The 24,498-nt window shown below is 34.6% G+C and overlaps 1 protein-coding gene across 1 annotated transcript; it reads right to left on the reverse strand.

Moving 5' to 3' along the window:
• Positions 1-1,954: 1,954 nt before the first annotated feature.
• On the reverse strand, positions 1,955-13,864 carry LOC105054787 (proteasome subunit beta type-1). Its single transcript, XM_010936380.3, has 7 exons — positions 13,706-13,864; positions 13,522-13,629; positions 7,349-7,430; positions 2,796-2,925; positions 2,532-2,674; positions 2,354-2,440; positions 1,955-2,220 (listed from the first exon to the last, which is right to left on the reverse strand). The coding sequence occupies exons 1-7, from the start codon at positions 13,744-13,746 to the stop codon at positions 2,146-2,148; spliced, it is 666 nt and encodes a 221-aa protein (XP_010934682.1). The 5' UTR covers positions 13,747-13,864; the 3' UTR covers positions 1,955-2,145.
• Between the last annotated feature and the right edge of the window lie 10,634 nt (positions 13,865-24,498).

The following is a 24,498-nucleotide window of genomic DNA, read 5'->3' on the forward strand; positions in this document are numbered from 1 at the left end:
CTTTTCATGTATTTAATAAAATATAAAAAGATAGATAGGAATCATCTCTTTCTCTATTTGGTATAGAAAGAATGAAAAGAACAATTGATGATATTTATATAATATTGTTACTAAAGCATCATCTGATAAAAAAATATTATTATTATTAATTTATAATATTTATTTATATTATAGAATTCAAAAATATATAAACTTATAATATTTATAATTTATAATTATTTGAAAAATAAATATTTAATATAATTTTATAAATAATTTTATAAATTAACTATATAAATTAATTTATTTATATATATTAATTATATAAATAATTGATTGATTTATAATATAGTTTAAATAGTTAATTAATTTTATACAAATAGTTAACTAAAAATAGTAGATATAAAAATAGAAGATAATTCTAATTATTTACTTATAATTATAGAAATTATGTACCAAAATTAAAATTAATTAGTAATAGAATTTAATCATATAAAAATGTGGTATAGGTAAAATAAAAATATATATAAATAAAATGAATGAAAAAATATAAAAGTATTATAATTTTATCAAAAAAATGAATGAAGGTTAATTTTATCAATATACAAATCCACCTTCATATGCTTCATCCATTCTTTCTTGCATCCTTCCATATTTATTCATTTTCACTAAGATTTTGTGAATTAAACAATAGATGAAGACCATCCACCTTTCCAATCCCATCCATACTCCCCCTAGTAACCTCAACCATACACAAGGTAAAAGTGAAAACTAAAACTCATCCAAAGTAGCTGGAAAAAGATTAAATGGTTATGTAAGGTGAAAGCTACTTGACCAGCATTTCAGTGATCCTCCTCTAGAAAATATAGCTAGTATGCGATTGCTCAGAAAGCAACAGGAGGTAACAACCAGTCTGGTAGCTTACCTTCCACCCAAGGTGGTCGGTGACTACTTTCAGTTGAACTCGATGCATGCAAGAGGAGCTCTGAGTTCAGGGAAATGATAGATGGACGACATGAAACCCAGGTTGAACAACTTTCTTACATGGGGAGCTGGAACTACATGCACGTTGGACTCAAAATAAGCCATCAACCCCACAATTATCCCATATGTTGCGGACCACCGGCCACACCCTGAATCGGATGACACGCACAGGATAGGCGAAGTTGGGGATATGAAATGCATGTAGGAATTAATTGGCTAATGTAGATTTAGCACAAACCATCTTCTCATAAGCATGCATTGTGATGGAATAGGTCAGTGGGTAATTCTGACCATCAGGTCATCACTGAATGCTTCTCCATAAGGTTGAGCCACATGCATACGTGCACCAATGGTCACTGCAATAAGAGGTCATCTTTGGATGGGAAGTTGTTAAATTACTATGGAATTAACTAAATGGCAGGTTGCGACCCACAGCAAACAAATTATCAAATTCATGGTTGTTGGCCAAAATATTACCTGTATCCTCTAATGTTTGCCACCCGGGATAACTCAGGAGCATGTTTCCTCAACTCCAGTCACCTCACCTCTTTGTTGTAGGAAGAAGGTTCATTTCAGTTGACTGAAGATAATATACTAAGTAAATTGTGTAGGGAATTTATATCATGTTGTGGCCAGAACTGAGTACAGAGGCCAGACATCAGAGGGTCAAGCTCCAATGATCAACCTTAGTGCAGCAACACACACAACAATTGCGGCATAATAATAGTGTCACAACCTTCATCGCCGCCAAACTCAGTGATATAGTTATAATTGCACTCAAACCTATTGGGCAACCTCCAGATACTAATATCAAAACCTTCGCACGCCAACTTCTCACAGTTGTGGCAGAGCATAACCATCTGTGATCTCTTTGAGAATGAATTGGAAGCCTGTGATAATATAGTACAACCTTTAAATACAAAATCCCGAAGGCAGGCCATGCAGAAGGGTAAAGGGAAGGATTAAAAGTGGATAAAATGCCAATACCAAAGACTAAAATCAGGCCCTGTTCATATAAACATGCATAACATTAGTTGGTCTGAAAGATTTTTGAGGGATAACAAAGGCTAAATATGGGCGATCACCATGGAAGGAGCATGGCTCCACCATGATGATGACCTGGGAAGGACCACCCCCAGCTCCGCCAGCTAGGTCACAACAGCAGCCCGCAATTATGGGAAATTAGTCTTTCCTGAGATCCATAAATTCACGCCGTACGCCTGATGCATTGAGAATGACTATTTCTAGTTTGTCTCCCTGTAAAATTATCACAGAGTGATAATGATGAGATGAGGAAAAAAACAATTTCACCAATAAACTCTCCGCAATGAAGCTTTTGATAGCATGACAAAAATGAAATGGATCGAAGTACAGTATATGGGAACCATACAGTGTATATATCTCTTTCAGTTGCAGATGCAAAAACATCTTTTACCATATCAACAGCATCAGCTTCCGATAGTGGTGTCACAGCATCCTGTTCAGATTTACATGCGCTAAGAATTAAAACCCTACATAAAAGCTCTGCTATACAAAGTTGATATTTTTAAGCTGTGAAGGAAACTTACCCTGGCAGGCAATAAGAGAGGACTAGGGGATTTAAGTTGGTTGTCCAAAATAGGCATGACGAGTGTTGACCCAGAGCCTTGGGCGCTGTACCCAACCCTCTCATAGGACCCAACAGCATCATATGTGAACACACAGCCCTTCCCTACGAAAACAGTTTGACAGAACAAGTAGCATACTCCTGAGCATAATACCCTCAAAATAAATAAAAAAAAGGTACTCCTCAGAATAAGACCTATTCTAAGGACAAAAATGACTAATCATACCTTCATTGTCAAGTCCCCCTAGAACATTGAAAGCATAATATGGAAAGAAACGTTTGAAATAAAGGGTATTTGAGAGGAGTTGAGCCATTGCGGGGCAACTCATTTGTTTGTTGTGTTGATGCTGATAGATCTGCACAATTGCCAGAATTAAATAGAATTAACAAAGCTTTCTATGGAAAGATGAAAAAAAAAAAAGTGTTGCAATCATACTTTCAATATTCAGGTACTAAGTTAAAAAGGAAAAAAGCTCAAAGACCATTGAAGACCAAAAGGTGCTGCAGGAGTATAAACACTTCAGTCTATTTATATGTTAATATATCTAGATCATATTCAAGTGTTGAAGGCAAGAAGGGAAAAACGCTTCAAGACCATTGAAGGCCAAAAGTTGCTGCAGGAATATCAACACTTCAGTCTATTTATATGTTAATATATCTATATCCCCGGCAATCTCAGAAACAAAAGCGGTATATGGAGTGCAGGAAACATTAACAAACCAAGGTTTTTGGAATTGGACAATACAAAATTTAAATAAGGTGACAAGATTCTTAAATTCGGATAGTGTTGAAAAATCAAAACATGAAGACAGGAATCTAATGAAGCCTGACATCACAGCCATAACAACAATATATTTAACCCTCCATATTGCCAGCAGGAATAACCAGTTTCAGCGAAATGCACCCACATATAGAATTAGATGCCAGTTAATGTATCACTGAGCATTAACTTATTTTGAAGATAAATACACATAGATATCCATACATATTTCCCTCATAAATTTAGGAGTTATGCTGCTATAACCACAATCATTTACAGTAAATATGAAGAGTCAACAGATAACAATCAAAAAGAAACCAGCTGTGGTTCTGATAGGATATTGCCTGTTCAAACCACAACATAAGAAGAGCTTAGATGGTGGGATCGCAACCATCAATAATGAGCATTCTGGAAGCAAAACACGGCCTTAAAAGATTCACAAGTCAGAACACTAACAACCTAATAAAAAATACACTTTCAGCTACCACTTGTATCAGCACAGAGACCCTACAAATTGTTTCTGTAGACAAAGACCCACAACTCCAAAGATAAGAAGCAAGACAAACATTTTTTTCATCAATAAACTGAAAGCTAGGTGCAGAATTATTGTTTCTTTATGAAAAAGAAGATTACTTAGAAGAGAAAAATGGATGACTTAGGACAATTTAACTCTCCTGGTTACCAAAAACATACAAAAAATGAAATGTTGCATGCTGTTGAGAAAGTTCCTGATGGTATGAGACGAGTAAGATGGATGGAGTTGCCCAAAAATAAGTCCATGGTACCAACCAGTCAAATATGAGAAATCTAAATAAATAGATATTATATTGTGCCAACTTCACATATAAGGTTTAAAAAGATCATGCCCTAAAATTAGTTCAAACCATTGGCTCAAGCAAAACAACTTTTGATGCTTCTGACTAAATAAAACAAATAGTGAAGAACATATGACTTGAATATTTCATGAATTGCTATGGGATGTAAAATCAGTTACCATTTTGCCTCATAGACCAGACACACCAATTGACATCATAGCCATAATCACTACAGGAACAGTCAGCACATATTTCAGCAGCCTGATCCTCGCTTGTTATGACACCATTCCACTAAAGTTATACTGCAATTTTATTCATCCTCTTCATTAACAATCTATCTATATTGGCTTCTTCAAGACCTCGTGAAATGGATAGTTCTTGAAAAGAGGAAATAAGATTTATAAACTCCTTAACAATCATTTTCACCACATACAAAGCAAGAGTTCAAGGGACCATCCTCTTTCAACTGATAACTTTCACTTTTCTATAATAGCACACACATCACTAAGATCCAGCCAGTACTGAAAGAAACAAGAAAAAACTAAGTGCAGGTAGCAGTAGGCTTGACCTTAGTTACCTGAAGTGGAAGCCATAGTGCATTTGGTTGCAGGTGAGCAGAAGCAGGCCCCTCAAATTACATACACACACAAAAAAAAGAAAAAGAAAAAAGAAATGCTTAGAGAGAAGGTGTGGTAGTACATTATGACAGTGGAAAGTAGCGTGTGGCACCAAGAGGAACAACATTCTGGCCACAGGGGATTTGACATATTAGAATCGAAAGAGATTGCAGCGGGAGCTGGCAGTTGAACAGTGGCCAAGAACAAGGACCAGTGGCAACATGGGACTAGATATACGTCAGCGGTAGCCAATTAGAATATAGCTTCGCACATCTACTCTGTCCTATAAAAGCTTCACATTGAGGTTTGAATTTCAATGGAACTTTTTCCTTTTTTTACCTTTAGGAACTTTTCTACATTTCTTTATGGAATCAACTAGTCAACCTCGGAGTCCAACTGGTGATCGATGCTTATAGAATGCCATGTAGATGCTGCACCCACCTTGGCAAGCAGACAGAACTTAGAAAGCAAGCAGCATCATTGATGACAAACAATGACAGCTATCTCAACTCTCCTTTTCTCAACATTGTCATGCAAAATCTCTTCTGTTTTCCCGCCTCCATCTATCACTTGAAAATTAAAGTCAGCCTTTTCTATTCTAGTCATCTTCCCTTATTTATTATTAAAATTTCCCTTTTTACCAGTTCTCACAAGAAAAGAAATAATTTTTTAACTGTGTATAGGTATGTATCTATATGCTGTATGTGTGTGGGCCCCTGGAAAGGGCAGCACCAAAAGATAGTTATACCTAGATTTCTCTAAAAGTTCAAGACAAGTAAGTGCCATGCCTAAAGTGTATCAGCTTGGTAACCCACCAATACTAAAATTTGCTATTTTAGTATCTTATTAAGAAGGTTTAGAATCAACCTGTAGAACCAAGACTTAAAATGCAAGTAACATATGAAACAAAAGCATTTATGAAGACGGCCCTTTGCTGGTGGTGGTTAAGGACAGCATTTAGCAAATGATGTGCCCTCCTCAATTGTTTTATCATTTCATTTATCAAGGCATGAAGAACTTAAAAAACCAATTAGCTTGCATCAACTCCTGACTTGGATATTATAGTTCTATTCTTTATTATCAACAATCAATGCTTTGCAGCCATTGTCTTGTATATTTGTAATTTATCACAGATTCTTTTATTAGTACCAACAACAGTGCCCGTGTCTGTATCTTTCACATGTACCCACAGTAGAACAGCATTACAAGAATTATGCAAACCATTGGTCAATATTAGCATTTTGTTGATTTTAGGTTGACTATCTTTTGTACAGTTGTGCCTCAAAATGGACCCAATGTGCCTTAGTTCTCCACCTAGAATCTTTCCAAAGAAACCTTAGGAGGTTTTTCCTTTGTTGAATGATCTTCGATTGGCATAACCAATGAGATGCACTTCCAAATCCACCAACTGATCTTATATATTAATTGATAGGCCCCCTCTCTTGCCAAGAGCTTCTATGACCAATAATGCAGCATCAACGAGTTCGAAGACTTTCTCAAAACTTGGTGGATCTTGACTTGATCCATCAAGCTAACCAGATACAAAAGGGTTAAGGCACATAGATGACATTGAATTCAAGACACTCAACAAAATCACAATGACAGGATACAAGATACTGCAGTCAACAAACACATTGCTGATCCAACTGTGTTCAAGCACATATTTGCCAGGGGAAATACATTCACATGAATGCACTGATGCCCACCAATCACAGAAGTAGACAGAGGTAAATGAAAAGGACTGAGACACATTGCTGATCCAACTGTGTTCAAGCACAAATTTGCCATGCACAGGTGGAAATACACTCACATGAATGGGCCGATGCCCACCAACCACAGAAGTAGACAGAGGTAAATAAAAAGGACTGAGACAAGGTTCACCAAGCCGAACTGATCAAGCTAGGATTAGGGTTTCCCTCGCCCTCCAACCCACAACCCCCCCTCACTCTCTCGCTCTCTTCCTCTCCACTTTTCTCCCTCTCCCCCTCCATCTCCCTCTCCTCCTCACTCTCCAGCGCTCCCCGTTGGTACACCTCGGAACAGCATGATATCGATCCGACCGTGCCGAACCAGTCACCGGCTAGTACTCCCCTTCAATACTAGTTCGGCAAACCTTCATTCAAAACAAGAAGGAATTGACAATGTAAAGCAAGAGCAATCCAGGCATCAAGCTCTTTCTTGATTAAAGAAGATAGTTCAGTTTCTAGTTCAACAATGCTAGAATATTGATTTACGATATCAGAAACAATTCGTTAGCAACAACCTGTATCCCATCTACAGTCAAAACATCATGTAATATGATTCTCACATGATCCCAAAGTACAATTGTATCCTTCTATAATCATATCTAATATAATAAGCTTCCATAGCACCATCTAATTTTATACACCAAGAATGCATAATGTCCAACAAGCAAAGACCTTGTATGATGTTTGGCATGAACATATGCAATTCCCATGAGAATCTCTTTCAAAAATTATTAAATATTTCTAATGGTCAAAAGGTGCATGGAGTAGCCCTAAGAATGGTACAAATTATAGCTAGTAAATGGAGATTGCAATATCATTAGAATCTTCTGATAACTCACCAAATGCTTAGCAGCCAAATTTTTTTGCAAAGCTTTTATATCACCCTGGAATCCAGAAGATGCCAACACACATTTCTCCGTCCTATATGTGCACAAGAACAAGCAAATAAAGCGGTCGACAAGGGAATACACAGTGTTTGAAAATGACAAAAATAGAAGGATTAAAAAATGCTCCTTTTCATAAATTAAAAACCCATACAATTACCTTAGGAGTACAGTAGAGATTCATCACCTAAGTGAAATGGGAAAAAATAATCACCACTCACAAGGAACTGGACCCCAGGTAAAGGCATGGTTCTTTTGGTGAGTCACTTCATATTTTTTATTATTTGGATCGCACTAAGCAAAACAGTACAGGTGGATGTGTTAAATGCTTGGAGTTCAAATTATTGCAACTTTGAGTATGAGAAGTTATAATATGTTGCACTGAAATTAATTTTTATAGAATTTGATATAGATTTATTGCTTCTTCCTCCACAAGACAATAGGAAATTCTCGCTAGGGTTTGTCTTTTGGATTATGGAATGAACACCAAAAGGATTAACCCTTAGGCCTCCTTTTTTTATTTTGTTCAAATGTCAAATTTATTTCAAAATTAAAATTAATCCTAGCAATTATGAACCTATGATCAGATTGTATCAACATAGCTAGGAAAGAAAAATTGATTATGTTAAGCCTGATTTACATAGTTAATCCATTCCCTGAGAGATTAAGCATTTGAGGTTAAGTGATCGATTAACACAATGTTAGAGTTAAGGTTGCTAGAGGTTTGGATTCAGATCCCAAACAAGATAATTGTTTATTTAAATTATCCATTATGGGGGGTATTTCTTGGAGCAATGGTAAAAAACTTGCACTGACAAGTGCGATGATGTGGGCTTGAGTCCTCGGTCGGTCACTTTGTGCAAAAAAAAATGCAAACATTAGGTCTATCCTCAATTTACACCTCCTAGAACCTTGGATTGTTAGGACCATAACTGTGTATTGTTCTTTTTTATTTGAAGTACCCAATAGCAAGGATCCAAGGCGGTATGAGTTCGCATGCCCCCATACCGGGCCCGAACCGATGCAGAAATGAGGGATAAATCGGGGGAAAAAAGAGAGAGGAAGAGAGAAGGGGGAGGAAGGGAGAGGGAGGAAAAGAAAGGAAGGCCGGCAAAGATGCCGGCGGTGGTCACCGAAGGGCCGCCAAGGCCCTCCCGAGCTCCACGATCCTCCACGAGAGAAAAGAAGAGCAGAGAGAGATAGAGAGAGAGGAGAAGAGAGAGAAAAGAAGTGAAGGGAAGACTGTGGAGAGGCTGTCGGCTTCCCTATTTATCGTGTTCTTTTCACTATTTATCATGTTTTAAAAAAACACAATGAAACAAAGGAAGGCCCCTGTTTTGAACCGCGGTGACCATGGAGCTAATTTGGGCCGTCTGGTGGCCACCCTGCGGCTCTCCGATGGCCTCCCCATTGCGTTCACTAGACTCCTTTTCTCTCCCTTCCCCTCTCTCTCTCTTCTCGCATCTCATGGAGGACTGCAGAGCTCTGAAGACCTCGATGGCCCTTCAAGGATCTCAACAAGGCACCGCTAGCTTTTTCCTCTTTTTTTCTCCTCAAGTCAAACGTCCAAATTGCACCAATTAGCCATCATTATGGTTCGGCACATCCAAAACCATCCGGTTGGGGACAGTTCAACGAACCATGCTTAGTAGTCATCTTAACTCATCTTTGTTGTTATCTCCTATTATGTCTCAACTTGTTTATCCCTCCATATGTGGGGCAGGCTGCACATGTAGTATTGACCATGTGTGTATGTTAAGCCTGATATACATTATTGATCCAACCCCTATGTGGGGCCTGTTTGATTCAGTGTAAATACGCTAACTAGGAGTTCCCTTTCCATAAGTGGCCTTAACTCTCCCAAGGCTGAAATTAATTAAAGCCAATTATTCGTTTTGTGGACCATTTTGGGAGCCACTTTAGGCTAACCAGACACCCAAAACAAGCTCCCACTAGACCCAAATAAGTTCAGATACCCAATTATAGGCAACCAAACAGAACTTTACCTTAAGACATGGAGGTTAAGTGCTTAATTAACAGATCCTTCTTTAAATGGTGCTGTTGTCAAATATCAGTAGTGTCAAGGTACCAGATTTCATAGTGTGGATCCATGAACTAAAGAACTTAGAAAAGCCCAAAAATCCAATATAAACACATGGTTGGAATGGAACATTTAATTAAATAAATCAAGGAGTTGTGGCACAATTTTCGAATTTCCAGCAAAGAAAGTCAAAGTTAATGCAGAAATTCCGGTGCAAAAAAAAATGACTGGTAAACACAAAAAAACCTTGTCAACGAGTTGCAAGAAACAACAAGAAGATGTTATTCTCCAACAAGATTTATTGGATGAAGTAAAGAACCACAATAGTGAATTCCAATTACATGCAATTATCATTAAGTTAGAATACTCAATCAACTAGATATGTCATTGTTGAACTACTACTAAATGCGAATCCTTAGTTAGGAGATCTTCATGCAGCTCTAGGGTTTCTAGCTCCTCAAACTAATTTGGAGGTTGAATTGCTATCAAAGACTTCCAATTGCAATTTCAATTCAGTTAAACAGCCCCAAAAATGACCAGCTGATTGAAAAATAGGAAGTATGAATCATTCATATAAATCTAAGTAATCTGCACATAATATTGGATAACCAGAATAATGAATTCATTCAAACGAAAATATAAAGCACTGAAATAAAGAGATAGGATCTAAACATTAGAAAGAAGATGGAGTAGTAAGGCATGATCTATGGCAAGGGTCAAGGGCACACAAAAATAACTGTTAGGATCAAAAGATGCAGCAAGGTGGGGGGGAGGGGAGAGGGAGGGAGGAAGCTGAATTAAAGGAATATAAAAAGACAAAGTTTAAGAAAAGGTGAGCAGTAAAAGACAAAAGAAATAAGATGGACAGAACATGTGATCATCATCTTGATCAAAAAATCCACCATTCAGGAGGGCACTTGCACAGTGTTCCATGCCATGCATAGAAATTATAAACCTTGAGAAATGAAAGCCATCAAGTTCAAGCACTATTGTGTGAGAGAAGCAGCAAAAAATGGTATGAAGAAAAAAAATAGTCTTTACAGGTTTCTGGTAAATTGTAGGCATTCTTTATTAAGGCATGACTGAGACTCAAAATACTGTAGCATGTAAAGAGATAAATAATCTAAACTCATTCTTCTCTAGAATAAATTACAAATAGATCAATGGGCTGTATCAATGTTGAATCAGCTAGAAAAACTACAAGATGCTTATGGAAACCATAACATTTAACTCTTTTTTGAGGGGACCATTCATTATACGACATCTGTTTTTCTACCAATCAGTGCTTTCTTTCTGAATAGAAAAATCTCTGTCAAATACTATCTTTGTCTCTACAAAGCCAAAATGTTTTTTTCTTTCTTCTTTCCAAGAACTGGTAGTAAGGATTTCCTCAGATTACAGGATAAGGGAGAACTAAACAAAATACAAACAACTTACAAAGACAAAAGCTAATCATTCTTCCATCCAACCAAGGTTAAATAAATTATATATGATCTTATTGAATTGTTATTATTAAGCCTGTACATAGAATGCCTTAATCTTAAATACTATAAAAGCATGAATAATTCTGTCAATAAGCAATTTCAACCCTCAGATAAATAGAAACATTGTAGCAATTGCAATAATATTTTAAAAATAAATTATTTAGTCCCTCTAGGACTCCAATGCTATTTTAAGATAAGTTTCTTAGAAAACACTAATGTACCAACAACTCAATGCCTCTCATAAAAATTTATGCCACTCAGACTCAGTTACCTTTAAGGCTTTTTTCAAGGCTCACAAGAATTATTAGGAGAGCCTGGTGCTTCCGTCCAATACATCACAACCATCTAAACTAATCCAGTCCACTTGAATTGCTAGGCTTCTCAAGGCCAACTCATCACTCAACTCTTTTCTTGGAACCAAGAACGGTGCAAAATGGTAGAATCTGAGCTGATGCAAGCTCTCCAAATATAAATTGAATATAAGTAGCCTTCAACAAGCTTGCGTCCAATATGCAGCATACATGCTAGGTTTGGTATCTTTTCTTCTCTCTTAGCAGCTCCCAACTTTTGCCAACAGCTCCCACCTTGCCCATTGTACGTATTTCAATATTATGAGCTAGGAAGCATAGATACCAGTACGCGGTATGGGTACTTTATGGTACGGATATGCCGATACGGCAAAAATTGAAAAAAAAAAACACAATACGGGTGCAGCAAGATATTTTATATTTTTATTAATATTTGAATATATATAATATTCAAATATTAATAAAAATATATGAAAAAACTGAATCATATATATAATATTTGAATATTAATAAAATTAAGCTTTCAAATCTCAACTAAATTTATAAGTATCATCATAAAAAACAAACAAACCTTGCAATTAACGAAAAGAAAAAAAAACTAGCAGTCTAAATAAGTAGAAGAAATCAAAATAGTAAGTCTTGATAATCAAGTGATAATGATTTCAGCTGCTTCATTCTCTGCATCATCAGCAAAAAACCTCTTCTCCACATCTGATTCATCAAGGGACAAACTTACAATCTCAAGAATGCAGAGATAGAAGTACCAGTGCCACACCGGAAACATACCCGATGCTGATACATGCCTGAAATAGGAGTATCGGTGCTTCATAGATTATGAGCCTCTATAGCCCTTGGTCTAATGATTAAGCTTCCACACTTGAGTAGCTAACCACCCAAATGTTCTTAATTATTGACACCATGGAGGCATTCCAAATTTTAGATGATCTTTCCAAAGAAAAAAGGAATCAGTTCTCAAGCAGAACATGGCAACATCCAGTGTTCTCTTCCAAGGACTTTATAAGCTTTGGGCTTTTCTTGCTTCAAGGGTCTCAATGTCCAATCTCAAATTATATACAATAGTATAAATATTGGATATCCTTTAACTTTATTATAATGATTAGCCATTCACAGGATGTTTCTCAAATTTCTCAAAACACTTAGATACTTGCTAGAAAAATCTTATACAATGACAGTAAGAAAATGATATCAAACATAAAATGGGTTCAGACCTGTGGTACCAAAGAAAATGAAATGTGGTTTAAGCAGTTAAATGATGTTTTGAAGGATATTATAAAAGCACAAATAGTTTCTGTCAACAAGCAATTACAATCATTACATTCAGTTGGAAACATCACAGCCATCAAAGATAATCTTTAACCAAACTGTTTAGTTGCACTAATATTCTAGCAATAGGTCTTAGGATGAGTTTCTCAAAAATCACTGATAGGCCACCAACCAATGACTCCTACAAGAAATTACACTGCTCGGATACCTGTAAGAGCCTTTTTTCGAGGCTCACAATGACTCCTACAAGAGACTGCTGCTTTCCTTTAAGACTATTGGTATTTCCATTCAAGCTTTTGAAGACTGCTAGATAATAGAGGAGATCATGAGGTCTCCATAGCCCTTATCTATTCTAGTTGAACCTCCTATTCTAATTGCACCACCCAGCAAGCTTGACATCTCATATAACAACTGGAGTCTAACTGGAGCATAGCATCTTGCATTCCAATAATAACTGGAGCTGCCATCTTGTTATCTAATCAAGAAGGTTTCGGTATACCATTCAAGTGAAGCTCCTTTAAATCTTGCCTTAACAGAGTTGGTAATTTTTGTTCCTAGGCGACTTTTGTACAGTTTCAATGTTTTATCGAATTTGACTCCATCCTGAAAACGTGATATGACATTTATTTATTGTTGTTAGCAATATGATCACATTTTGGAGGCGAAGAAGAATGGCCAATATTTGAACAAACGGTCATCTTTAATCTATTATTAGGCAAGGAAAAATTATAACGTTTAATTATATTTTCCCTTCTAATGCACATTCTGACTCTTTTAAAACTTGGAATTCAGGTTGAATAAATTGTATTCTTGTATATGCTCGTCATAAAATGGCTAATGATTCTCCACGTTTTTTTCACAAAAAACAAAAAAGAGTTATCTAAGAATGAAAACCTAAAAAGATTAAAACCTCAGAAAACAGAATGATCAAAACCTTCGACCTATATAAAACCCCAAACTATTCACTGAGAAAGATAGGAAAATTCATAAATATTAGGAAAGGCGTCGTACAGCTTGCAGATCTTGGAATAGTCCCTGGTGTAGATGCTGTATCCAATGGACAGCCTCGTGTCGGCGGCCACCACACAGTAGTCCGCTCCCGCGATCGCCACGCAAGTGCTGTAGATCGGACGGTTAATATCAGGGGATGAATCACTGAAGAAAGAAGAGCAGCTCGAGAGAGAAAAAGCACTACCCTCCGTTGTTCTCGTACATCCAGTCGCGACTCAAAGCCATGGTTGGTTTGGGGAGAAGGAGATGAAACTGGGACTTCTTTCGCTAGGGTCTCGTTTTTATTTCCTTGATTTCTTCTCGAGCAAGAAATACGAAGGTTTCAAGTTCTTGAGCTGCAGAACGGATTGAATTCGGGTCGGATCTGGGGATTGAATTCGGGTCGGATCTATGCCAGATCCGGACCCAAACAAATCCATGCTTGCTTCCTTGCGTTCCAACCCAGGCTCGTTCTTCGGACGCTACGAAATTTATCCGAAAATCAACAATTTTTATTGGATAAATGTTAACCAAGCAACAAAACGGCGACTTTCCTGTACATAAAAAACATGAGTAAATTATTTTTTTCGTTTGAGTATTGCCTGCAAAAAAACTTATTCAGGAAGATTGCAGATTTTTGCCTAAGTTTCGTAACCTCCAGCCTTAAGAGTAGGATTATTATTATGAGATAGGCTCCTCTAGAGATGAGTAAGTGCATGCTTTTCTCTGCTCTAAAATCAATAACAAGGCATCTGATTGAAAATCTATATAATTGATGATGATCTATTCTACCAACAATACCTAGAAACCGAAAAACCATTTTTTTTTTTTATTGTCTTTAACCAATGCATCATATAGTTACAAAAGTTAACCATTCAATAATCTGAGACCATATGTTCTAAGGATTAAAAGCTAAAGATTTTTACTTTATCCAAGTTTTAACGTGTAAATCATGATTTATTAGGTGAATTCTAAATTTAAATATTTTATGATCTAATTTAGCATGCTGCTGCAATGAAAATTATCCATTTTTGTATATGCATAATGTATAATTTTTAGATCATTGAAATATATAAATTTTGACTTCTATACATTTTTAGAGATATAGATTACTGCAAACAACATGGTTATTCGACTTGGATATCCCATTATTGATTTTGAAGTTGAGACAAGTAAATTCCCTTCCTCTAAAGAGGAGCATAGTGCATCCCTTGCTATCACCATATCTATATGCTCCAATTATGAAGATACAATCACCAATGAGCACAAATAGTTAGGTCTTTGTTATCTAACTTAAAATAGTCTCAATCTATGATTTGGATTATTAATCTATAACTTGAGTTGCAAGTGGACCAATCTCAAGCCACCGCGTAATTTTTATCAAGACTCATGAGATGGCCCAACTACTTATCCATTCCCCCATTCCTTAATACTTGCTTTTTTGCATTACATGATGTTCTTGGATGTAAACTGCATTTTGTCTACTATATCGAGAATTATAAGTCCTGGAATGGCACATAACAACTCATTAAAATGCTTGATGATAAGTATCCATCTCAATGCCTATTTTACAACATCCATATTGATTGGCAAATATTTATCAACAACATGGTAATCATATAACAATAGGACTAATTTATGTATTATGTATGAGATGTTGGATTTGACTCCTAATATGATCTAATTATCACTTAGTAAAGTTTAACTCTTTGAGTCAGTTATATGTTCTGAATTAATTACAGTGAGTCTGATTAATTAAAGAGTCCTATTCCTAATAAGACTTAGATTAGAAGTTCAACTCTAATTAGGATTAAGTTTTTTGATGGGACAAGACAAGTGCAGGTATAAATAAAGGTGGTCTATTTCCTTTTCTCCAACTCTCAGAGGGGTGTGACGATATCCATCGATCGTCTGCATTAAGCAGAAGGGTGGGGAGAGAGAAGATCAGTCACTTATGAAAAAAGATCGGACGCTCTGCAGGCTATGTGATCATCATATTGACGAGACGATGGCGCAAGATATGATTTATTTATAATTTTAATTTTTATATAAATATAGAAGCACGATCCAGGTATTAAGAAATTAAATTATCTAACATGTGGTATCAGAATCCTGATTTCATGCTTCGTATTTATGTAAAAATTTATGGATTATTTTTAGAATATTAAAATCATATTTTTATATTTTTTAAAATAAAGTAAAGTTTAGGAAATTAAATAATATTTTCTTAATTTCTTAAAAAAAATAAAAAAGAGGATTTTTGGGACGGCCGTGGAGACCCGCTTGTGCAGTTCGATGAATGGGGCAGTGGCTAAGGCCATTACCATGCCAATGACGGTGGTGGCCCACAACAATAGGTGGGGGGTGGGAAGCCTTTGGCTTTCTGGCGGCGACAGAATTGCCGCACGTAGCATCTCGCATGGCCATGGGAATAGCGGCATGTGCCATGACGGAGGGAGAAAGGGATTTCGGGTTTGGATCCTAACAGATCCAGATCCAAACCCATTAAGGTTCCAACCTGCTAAAGCCTATCGAATTTAAGGTTTTGATCCATTAAGGTTTTAGACAGACTCGAACTTGTTAATCTGAAATTATTTTAAATTATTTTACAAATAAACCTCTGAAGCACAGTTTATTACAAATAGGTCTCTGTAGTTTTCTGATAGTTCTTATTTCAAAATAGTTGTTTTACAGAAAACCCCTTTTCTATCAAGAATTTACGGTTAAGTCTTCCATGATTAAGTTTTTTTTGGTAAAATCGCTATATCTTATTCATTTTATATCCGATTTGAGCATTTTTTGAATCATTGGACTCCTGATAGCTTAAAAAATATTTTTATTATTTTTTATATATGATAAAATATTTAAATAATTTATATATTATTTATTTTATAATTATATTTATTATTATAATGTTCAAGTATATTTTTGCGTAGTCCAAAAGAGTCCGAAGCACTCTATGGATCCTGGATAGTTGAGTCATCGAAGGCTAATAGTTTTCTTTCTCATTATAGTTTTGAAATTGCATAAAGGTGTATCTGTTACAATGGACCTAAAGGTGACTGTGATTTGATACAAAATTAACAGTACAAGGTTGACTAACTTGAATTACATAAAGACGGAGAGTTCTACACCTAAAGATGGGATTAATCTCAGATTTTTGTAATCATGTTAGCTAACCACTAAAAGTACAATTAATATGATGGATTACAGTTTAAACATGAATTATGTGTATATGCCATAATTATTGTTCTTGCTTACATATTTCATATTATTGTTGGTTATGATTTATGTGATGGATATTTTGGTATTATTTATTATGTTTAAATTTATGATTGAATTAGTTGTGATACTTATTATATGCTATGATTCTTATCTAAAAAAATTTTATAGTTGTATAATAAGTTTAGTAGAATTATGTTATGCAATTTGCATCATAATCATAATTGTGAGCATATTCTTTTACTTACAGCTATGACCCATGCTTCACTCTTGTCGCATCTATCTAATATTCTCACACTGAATGGATCAAATTATCCTGATTGGCATTAGCAGCTTCTTATTATTTTAGGATGCTTAGACTAAGATTTGGTCCTTTGTAAGTTTCAGTCTGATCCACTTACGTCCACTAGTTCTCCTGATCATAAAGAATTATGTAAAAAATGAGAGTATTCTAATAGATTATCTCTCATAATTATTAAGAGTTCTATAGTGAGAGACATTAGGAGATTTGTTTCTGATAATGAATTAGCCTCGGAGTATTTTTCTTATGTAGAATAACAATTTACTAGATCAAGTAAAGCCTTAGCTGGTATCCTAATGAATAAGTTAACATCTATGACATATGATAGATTTTCAAAAGTGCAAAAATACATTATGAAAATGTGTGATATAGCTAAAAAATTGAATAATTTGGATATGACAGTATCTGAAAATTTTCTTGTCCAATTTGTTCTCAATTCTCTTCCATTCTAATTTATCCAATTTAAGATTTACTACAATACACATAAGGAATCATGATCAATGAATGAACTCATCTCTTTGAAACAGAAAGGGATCCTAGTTGTTCATGTGGTTTCATAGAAGCATCCTAAAAAAAGAGGGCAAAAAATAAAAATAAAAAATTCAGCAATCCACTAAAGAAAAGCTCTCACAAATTGAAATGTTTCTTATGTAACAAGGAGGGACATATCAAGAAAGATTGTGAGACAAGAAGAAAATTATTCAAAAAGAAAGGTATTTCTTTATCACTTGTTTGTTTCAAAATCAATTTCATTAATGTTTCTTCGAATACCTGATGGATTGATTCGGATACTCCAATTCATGTTTCTAATTTATTATAAAAATTTCTTTCAAATCGGAAGCTAAATGATAGAGAGTGGTGGATCTTTATGGAGAATTGAATGAAGTTCAAGGTCATTATAGTTGGAACCTATGGACTTATTACAAACACCGGATTCCAATTAGATCTACATAATATCTTTTATATTTCTTCAGTATCTAAAAATTTAATTTCTTTATCAAAACTTGATTTAGAAGATTTTTTATTTACTTCAATAAATTCAAGTTTTAAATTAATAAAAAAATTTATTTTGATTGATATTAAAATATTATGCAATAGATTATATAAAATAAATTTGGATTCTTCTTTTGAATAATTTTTATCTGTTTTAAATGTTAATATCAGAATAAAATATGATATTGTAAATGAGAGTTCTTCAATATTGTGGCATAGACGATTATATCACATATTAAAAGAAAAGATGACTAGATTGGTTGAGGAAGGTATTTTACTAAATCTAAATTTTAGTAATTTTGATATGTGCATCGATTGTATTAAAAATAAATAAATTAAAAATTATAAAAAATATGTCACTAGAAGTCAACTACTCTTAGCATTGATACATACTGATATTTGTGGCTATTTTACATCATATTTTGGAAGACAAAAGTATTTTATCACTTTTATTGATGATTTCTTACATTATGGTTATATTTTTCTGTTGCATGAAAAGTCTAAAGCTTTGGAAGCCTTTAAGGTGTACAAACCTGAAGTAGAATATCAATTGGACAAAAAAATTAAGGTTGTCAGATCTGATATAGGGATAGTAAATACTACAATAGATATAATGAATCTGATCGTAATCTTCGATCTTTTGTCAAATTTCTTGAATAGCATGGTATTGTAGCACAATATACTATACCAGAAAATTTTCAACAAAATGATGTGATTGAAAGACGTAATCATACCTTGATGGATATGGTGAGGAGTATGATTGGTAATTCTCATTACCCTTGAATTTATGGGGAGAAGCCTTAAAAATCACTATGTATATCCTAATTCAGATATCTAATAAGGCTATTCCTAAAACTTCTTTTGAGTTATGGATAGATAGAAAATCAAGTTTAGGACATTTACATATTTAGGATTGTCTTACAGAGACTCGACTATATAACCCATAAGAAAAAAATTGAATCCCAGAACTATTAGTTGTTATTTTATAAGATATCCAGAAAAGTCAAAGAATTTTAGATTTTATTCCATCACACACCACTAAAATTGTTGAAACTAGAACAGCTAAGTTCATTGAGGATAGTGAAAATAGTGAGAGTGGTGAACCACGTAATGCGGTATTAGAGAAAGTAAAAATTTTTTTTTCTATTATAGTAACACCTAGAGATATTCCACATAAATTTATTCAATATAAAATTATAGAACATCAACAGGTGATTGATACACCACTTCCTGAACAGACTGTAAATTAATGAATCTAACCCAATTGAAAATAATCATAATAATGATATTTTATCTAAAATATTATAGAGATTTATTAGAATTAGAAGATCGGCCATTTCAGATAATTATGTTGTTTACTTACAAGAATGTGATTGTGATGTTGGGATGAACAATGATCCAGTCTCATTTAAGGATGCAATGAATAGCAATGATTCTGAACTTTGGTTAGATGTCATGAAAAATGAGATAGAATCCATGATTAAAAATCAAGTATGAAAACTTATCAAATTACCTGCAGAATTTAAGCCTGTAGGTTGTAAATAGATTTTTAAGATCAAACGGGATTCTAAAAGATAATATCGAAAGATATAAGGTTAGACTTGTAGCAAAAAGATTCACTAAAAAAAAAAGACATCAATTATCATAATATTTTCTTCTATTTCTGAAAAAGATTCATTCAGTATCATTATGATATTATTTACTTATTTTAATTTAGAGCTACATCAAATAGATGTCAAGACTGCATTCTTGAATGGAGATTTAAAGAAATAGGTGTATATAAAATGGACTGAAAGGTTTTTAGTGCAAGAAAATAAAAGGCTAGTATGTAAATTAAAAAAATTTATATATGGTCTTAAACAAGCTCTCAGATAATGGTACTTAAAGTTTAATCATATCATTGCTTCCTTCAGATTTAAGAAAAATATTGCTGATCAATGTACATATCTAAAGATGAGTGGGAGTAAGTTTATATTTTTGATTCTATATGTGGATGATATCTTACTAGTCAGCAGTAATTTGGATCTCTTGTATGAAACTAAAAGTTTTTTTCTGAATATTTTGACATGAAAGATATAAAAAATACTTCTTATATTTTTGGTATAAAAATTCATTGTGATAGGAATAAGATATTATTTAGTTTATCTCAGAGAAATTATATTACTAGGATCCTAAAAAGATTTAGAATATCAAGCTGCTCATTAAGTAAAGTGTCAATTGTTAAGGATGATAAATTCAGTAAATTTCAGTATCCCATGAACAAGATTGAGAGAAATCAGATGAAGGATATATGCTATACATCTACAGTAGATAGTCCGATGTATGCTCAAGTATATACTCATCCTGATATTAGTTTTACTTTAAAAATGCTTAGTAGATATCAGAGTAATCCAGATATAGACCACTGTAAAGCTGCTAAGAAGGTGATGCACTATCTTCAGAGGACTAAAGACTATATGCTCACTGATAAGATGACTGATCAGTTGGAGGTGATCGATTATTCAGATGCAAATTATACTGGTTGCCTCGATAGTAGGAAGTCTACATTATGTTATATCTTCTTGTTGGCTGATGGAGCAATTTCATGGAGAAGCGCAAAATAGTCATTATTGATTGTTCTAGTATGAAAGCTGAACATATAAGCTGCTACGAGGCTTCCACATATACTCTATGATTGAGAAAATTTATCTCAGGACTCGGAGTTATGGATTCTATTTTTAGGCCACTGAGAATTTATTACGATAATTCTGCTGTAGTTTTTTTCTCTAATAGTAGCAAGATGATCAATACAAACAAGCACATTGATATTAAGTATCTTACTATAAATAAGAGAATTAGTATTCATTATGTATCTATTGATTTTATTGATACTGCTTGTATGATAGCTGATCTTTTGACGAAAGGTTTAGTATCCAAAATTTTCAAAGAGCATATAAAAGTTATAGACATTTATCATTGGATTATTTAATTTGTAATAAATATTTATTTAGAGATCTCTTAATGATTTGATAACTACTATTGCTTCTGTTTAATTATTGTTTGTATAATTATGATTGATTTTTATCAAAATTAAAGTAAACAGAAGTATCATTTATATGACATAACAGTGGGACCATTATCATAGGTATTATGATTTTTTTTGATAGTCTGTGTATTTCAGTATATAAGACTGGGTTAAGTAAGAATTAATGATGTCATGATACATGGACTGAAGTATGTCAATTGAGATATATAACCACCATGATCTGCATTAATGATTTTTATTTAATCAAAATATATAAGATCTTTCAAGAAATAGATAATTGGATAATTTTTAAAAATGAGTGCGCACTCGTCGGATCAATTTCAAAATTTGATTTGAGACTATTGGTTTTAAAAATTAAAATATTTTATTTTTTAAAATAAAATATTTTTAAAAAAAATTAAAGAGTTATTTTTAAGTAATAATATAGGTCAAGAGGGAGATGTTGGATTTGACTCTTAATATAACTTAATTATCATTTAGTTAGGTTTAACTCTTTAGATCAACCACATGTCTTGAATCAATTACAGTGGGTCCAATTAATTAAAGAGTCCTGTTCCTGATGAGACTTAGATTGAAAATTCAATTTTAATTATGATTAAATCTTTTGATGGGATAAGATAAGTGCAGGTATAAATAAAGGTGGCCTGATCTCTTTTCTCTAACTCTCGGAGGGGTGTGATGATTCTCATCGATCGTTCGTGTTAAGAAGAAGGGTGGGGAGAAAGAAGATCAGTCGTCCGTGAAAAAAGATCAGATACTTTGTGGGCTATGTGATTATCGTATTAATGAGACGATAGCACAAGATATGTTTTATTTATGATTTTAATTTTTGTATGAATATAGGAGTACGATCAAGATGTAAAGAAATTAAATTATCTAACATGAGAGAGATAGTTGAGTTTAGATCAGATGCAACATTGTGTGGATTGTTTGTGCTCATCCGAATGAATTGGATTCAAGTCATAAAATTATGAATATTTTGTAACTATTTAAACTTCTAGACTTTTTTCAAACAAGTTATTTTTTTACCTTATCCATTAAACAAATCCCAAGATAAAATAAACAATATGTATCAAAAATTAATTATCTTGCTATATTAGACCTAAACATTATTGTTTTAGTGTTGTGGATGGTAAGACCCGAGCAAGCTCAATTTCAATATCAATCCTAAATTTATCAGCTCAAGTGCTAGCATGGCTGATATAATTCAATAATGATTCACCCAATCTGATTGATGTTAAGATATGATTTTATTCATCATTCATGGCTACAATAGAGCAGATTGGAAGTTGTGAGTGGGGCAAAGGAGAGAGGAAAGATATTAAGTGGTTGGATGGGAGTTTGCTAATACTATTGTAAAAATAGTAAGCTGCTTATGGTGAGTGACAGTAAATAAGAGGGTGGAGAGACAGAGAGATGGAGAGAGAGAGAGGGGGGAGGTGAAAAGGACAAGAGTGGAGATGAAGGGTGGTAAACAAGTGAATGACAATAAATTAAAAAAATAAAAAATTTTGATAAGGATTTGCAAAACTATAAGTTAGTGCATATTTATATAAATAAAATAAAAAGATAATCCTACTACATATAAAAAATTTGACATGTGATTGATGCTAAACTTTCACATATCCTTTCTTCCTATTGTCTGACTATTTATATAACAATTCTTTGCTAAAATTTTACAAAAATACTACTTTGCCTAATATTGTTTCCTCTTTTGAATTAGTGTTGTCCTGTCCAATCTCTTTTTTTTATAAAAAAAACTATAGAAGATCCCGCAGGATCAGTGGATCGCTTTCGTCCTGTTGCTCTACTGCATACGACGCAATTCAATCTGCCATACTGTTCGTTTCTCAATAGACATACTGCACCACCACTATAGCAATGAGATGGAGAGCAGTCCATATGTTAGAGAGGAGCGGGTGGGCTCCCAGTTGTCTCATACTGTCATGGATCCATTCAATGATGATAGTAGAGCCTCCCTTAATGAAAATCTTCTTCACTCGTAGCTCCTTTCTGGTAAAGATAATACCTGCCCAGGTGGCATAAAACATAGCATCCGAGATTGAAGGCTCGAAGAGTGGGAGTCCCTAGCTACCAGTAACCTGACATCCGGACCTCGGATGATAAATCCTGCACCACCCCTCCCATTTCTGACATTGCCATCAAAATTTATCTTGATAAATCCCGAAGGAGGGGGCTCTTATAAAATGAAAATAACCCTCTGAGTCACTGTAGGGACAGAAAAGGAATCTTAGTAAATGGAGGCATCAATAGACTGGCCAGCAGAATCGAAATGACTGTATTCTACAGTCAAACAGATAGCTTCCTCCAACATCCGATAAGCAAAAACCATCTCACCCTGAAAAATTAAGCTATTTTTGGAAAGCCAGATCTAGTAGGCAATGTAAACCATCCTCCATCCCAAAGTAGAGATCATCCTATCAGCTATACTCTGTCAAATCATGCTCAAGAATGACTCTAGCTAAGGATCCCCGATCGTCTCCTAAGGCTAGCTACCCATCCTCCTCCAAATCAGTCTAGCCCTCTGACAGCACAGGATGGCATGCTCTGTCAACTCATCCTCTAGTCGATAGATCGGATACGAAATCGATAGCTCCATACCCTTATCTCTGAGAAGCGTGCATATTGAAAGCGATCCCAAGCAAGCTTCTAGAGAAAGAATCTCACTTTGGGGTGGGTGGGCACTCTCCAAATCTATGGAGCCTTAATCCTCCTATCCATCTCCATCTGTACATCTCAGACAGATCCCTCAAGAGAATCCTAAAGTAGCAAAAGTGGTCCCACATCCATAAATTCTAACTGTGATGAATCAGAATCGAAGTGGTGAGGATCTGATTAGCGAGCAGTCAAATAAGCTGGTAATCTCCTGCACTCTCTAGCCTCTACCATTGGTGTTGAGTAGGTCACAAATTTATAAATGATCATCCACCTCACTACTCACCTAGGTCAGCCATCTGGAGAGTGGTAGGTTGAAAATTCAAATATCTTGACTCACAACCACTGATATCCTATTCCCAATTAGTCATCTGATCTATGCCAAAATAGCAAGCCTGCAAGTACAGATCTCTTTCCAAAGGAAGGAGCAACCATGAGGTGCCTTGATCTAAGACTTCTAACTCCATATCCCATACCAAGCCCTTGTCATCCTCCTTCAGAAGCAATTTGGTTAAATAAAAAAATCTGACAGCATATCTGATAATCATGACTTTCCTCCTGACAATAGGGATTGAATCCCTAGACCACCATCTCTCACAGGCTGGCAAACTATTTTTCAAGATAGCAGGTGGATTCAATGCACCTATTATGATACAAAGCATCTATTATGCAATCCTTTTTCTTCGATAAGTAATGATACAAAGTGCCTATTATGTGCACATGTACAAAACTCTTGCCACGTGTCTAGAAAGGATTAGTGCAGCTCCTAGCATTTATTTCC

This window comes from Elaeis guineensis, chromosome 12, assembly GCF_000442705.2.
Source record: "Elaeis guineensis isolate ETL-2024a chromosome 12, EG11, whole genome shotgun sequence".
In the NCBI taxonomy this organism is placed as follows: domain Eukaryota; kingdom Viridiplantae; phylum Streptophyta; class Magnoliopsida; order Arecales; family Arecaceae; genus Elaeis; species Elaeis guineensis.

Bases quoted from the DNA above. Each gene is read 5' to 3' on its own strand.
- LOC105054787 (XM_010936380.3), bottom strand. From the start codon at position 13,746: ATGGCTTTGAGTCGCGACTGGATGTACGAGAACAACGGAGG. The intron at 2,926-7,348 runs GTGAGTTATCAG...GCAATTGTGCAG, and splicing joins ATTTGGCTGCTAAGCATTTG to ATCTATCAGCATCAACACAA. The intron at 2,675-2,795 runs GTATGATTAGTC...CTGTTTTCGTAG, and splicing joins AGGGGGACTTGACAATGAAG to GGAAGGGCTGTGTGTTCACA.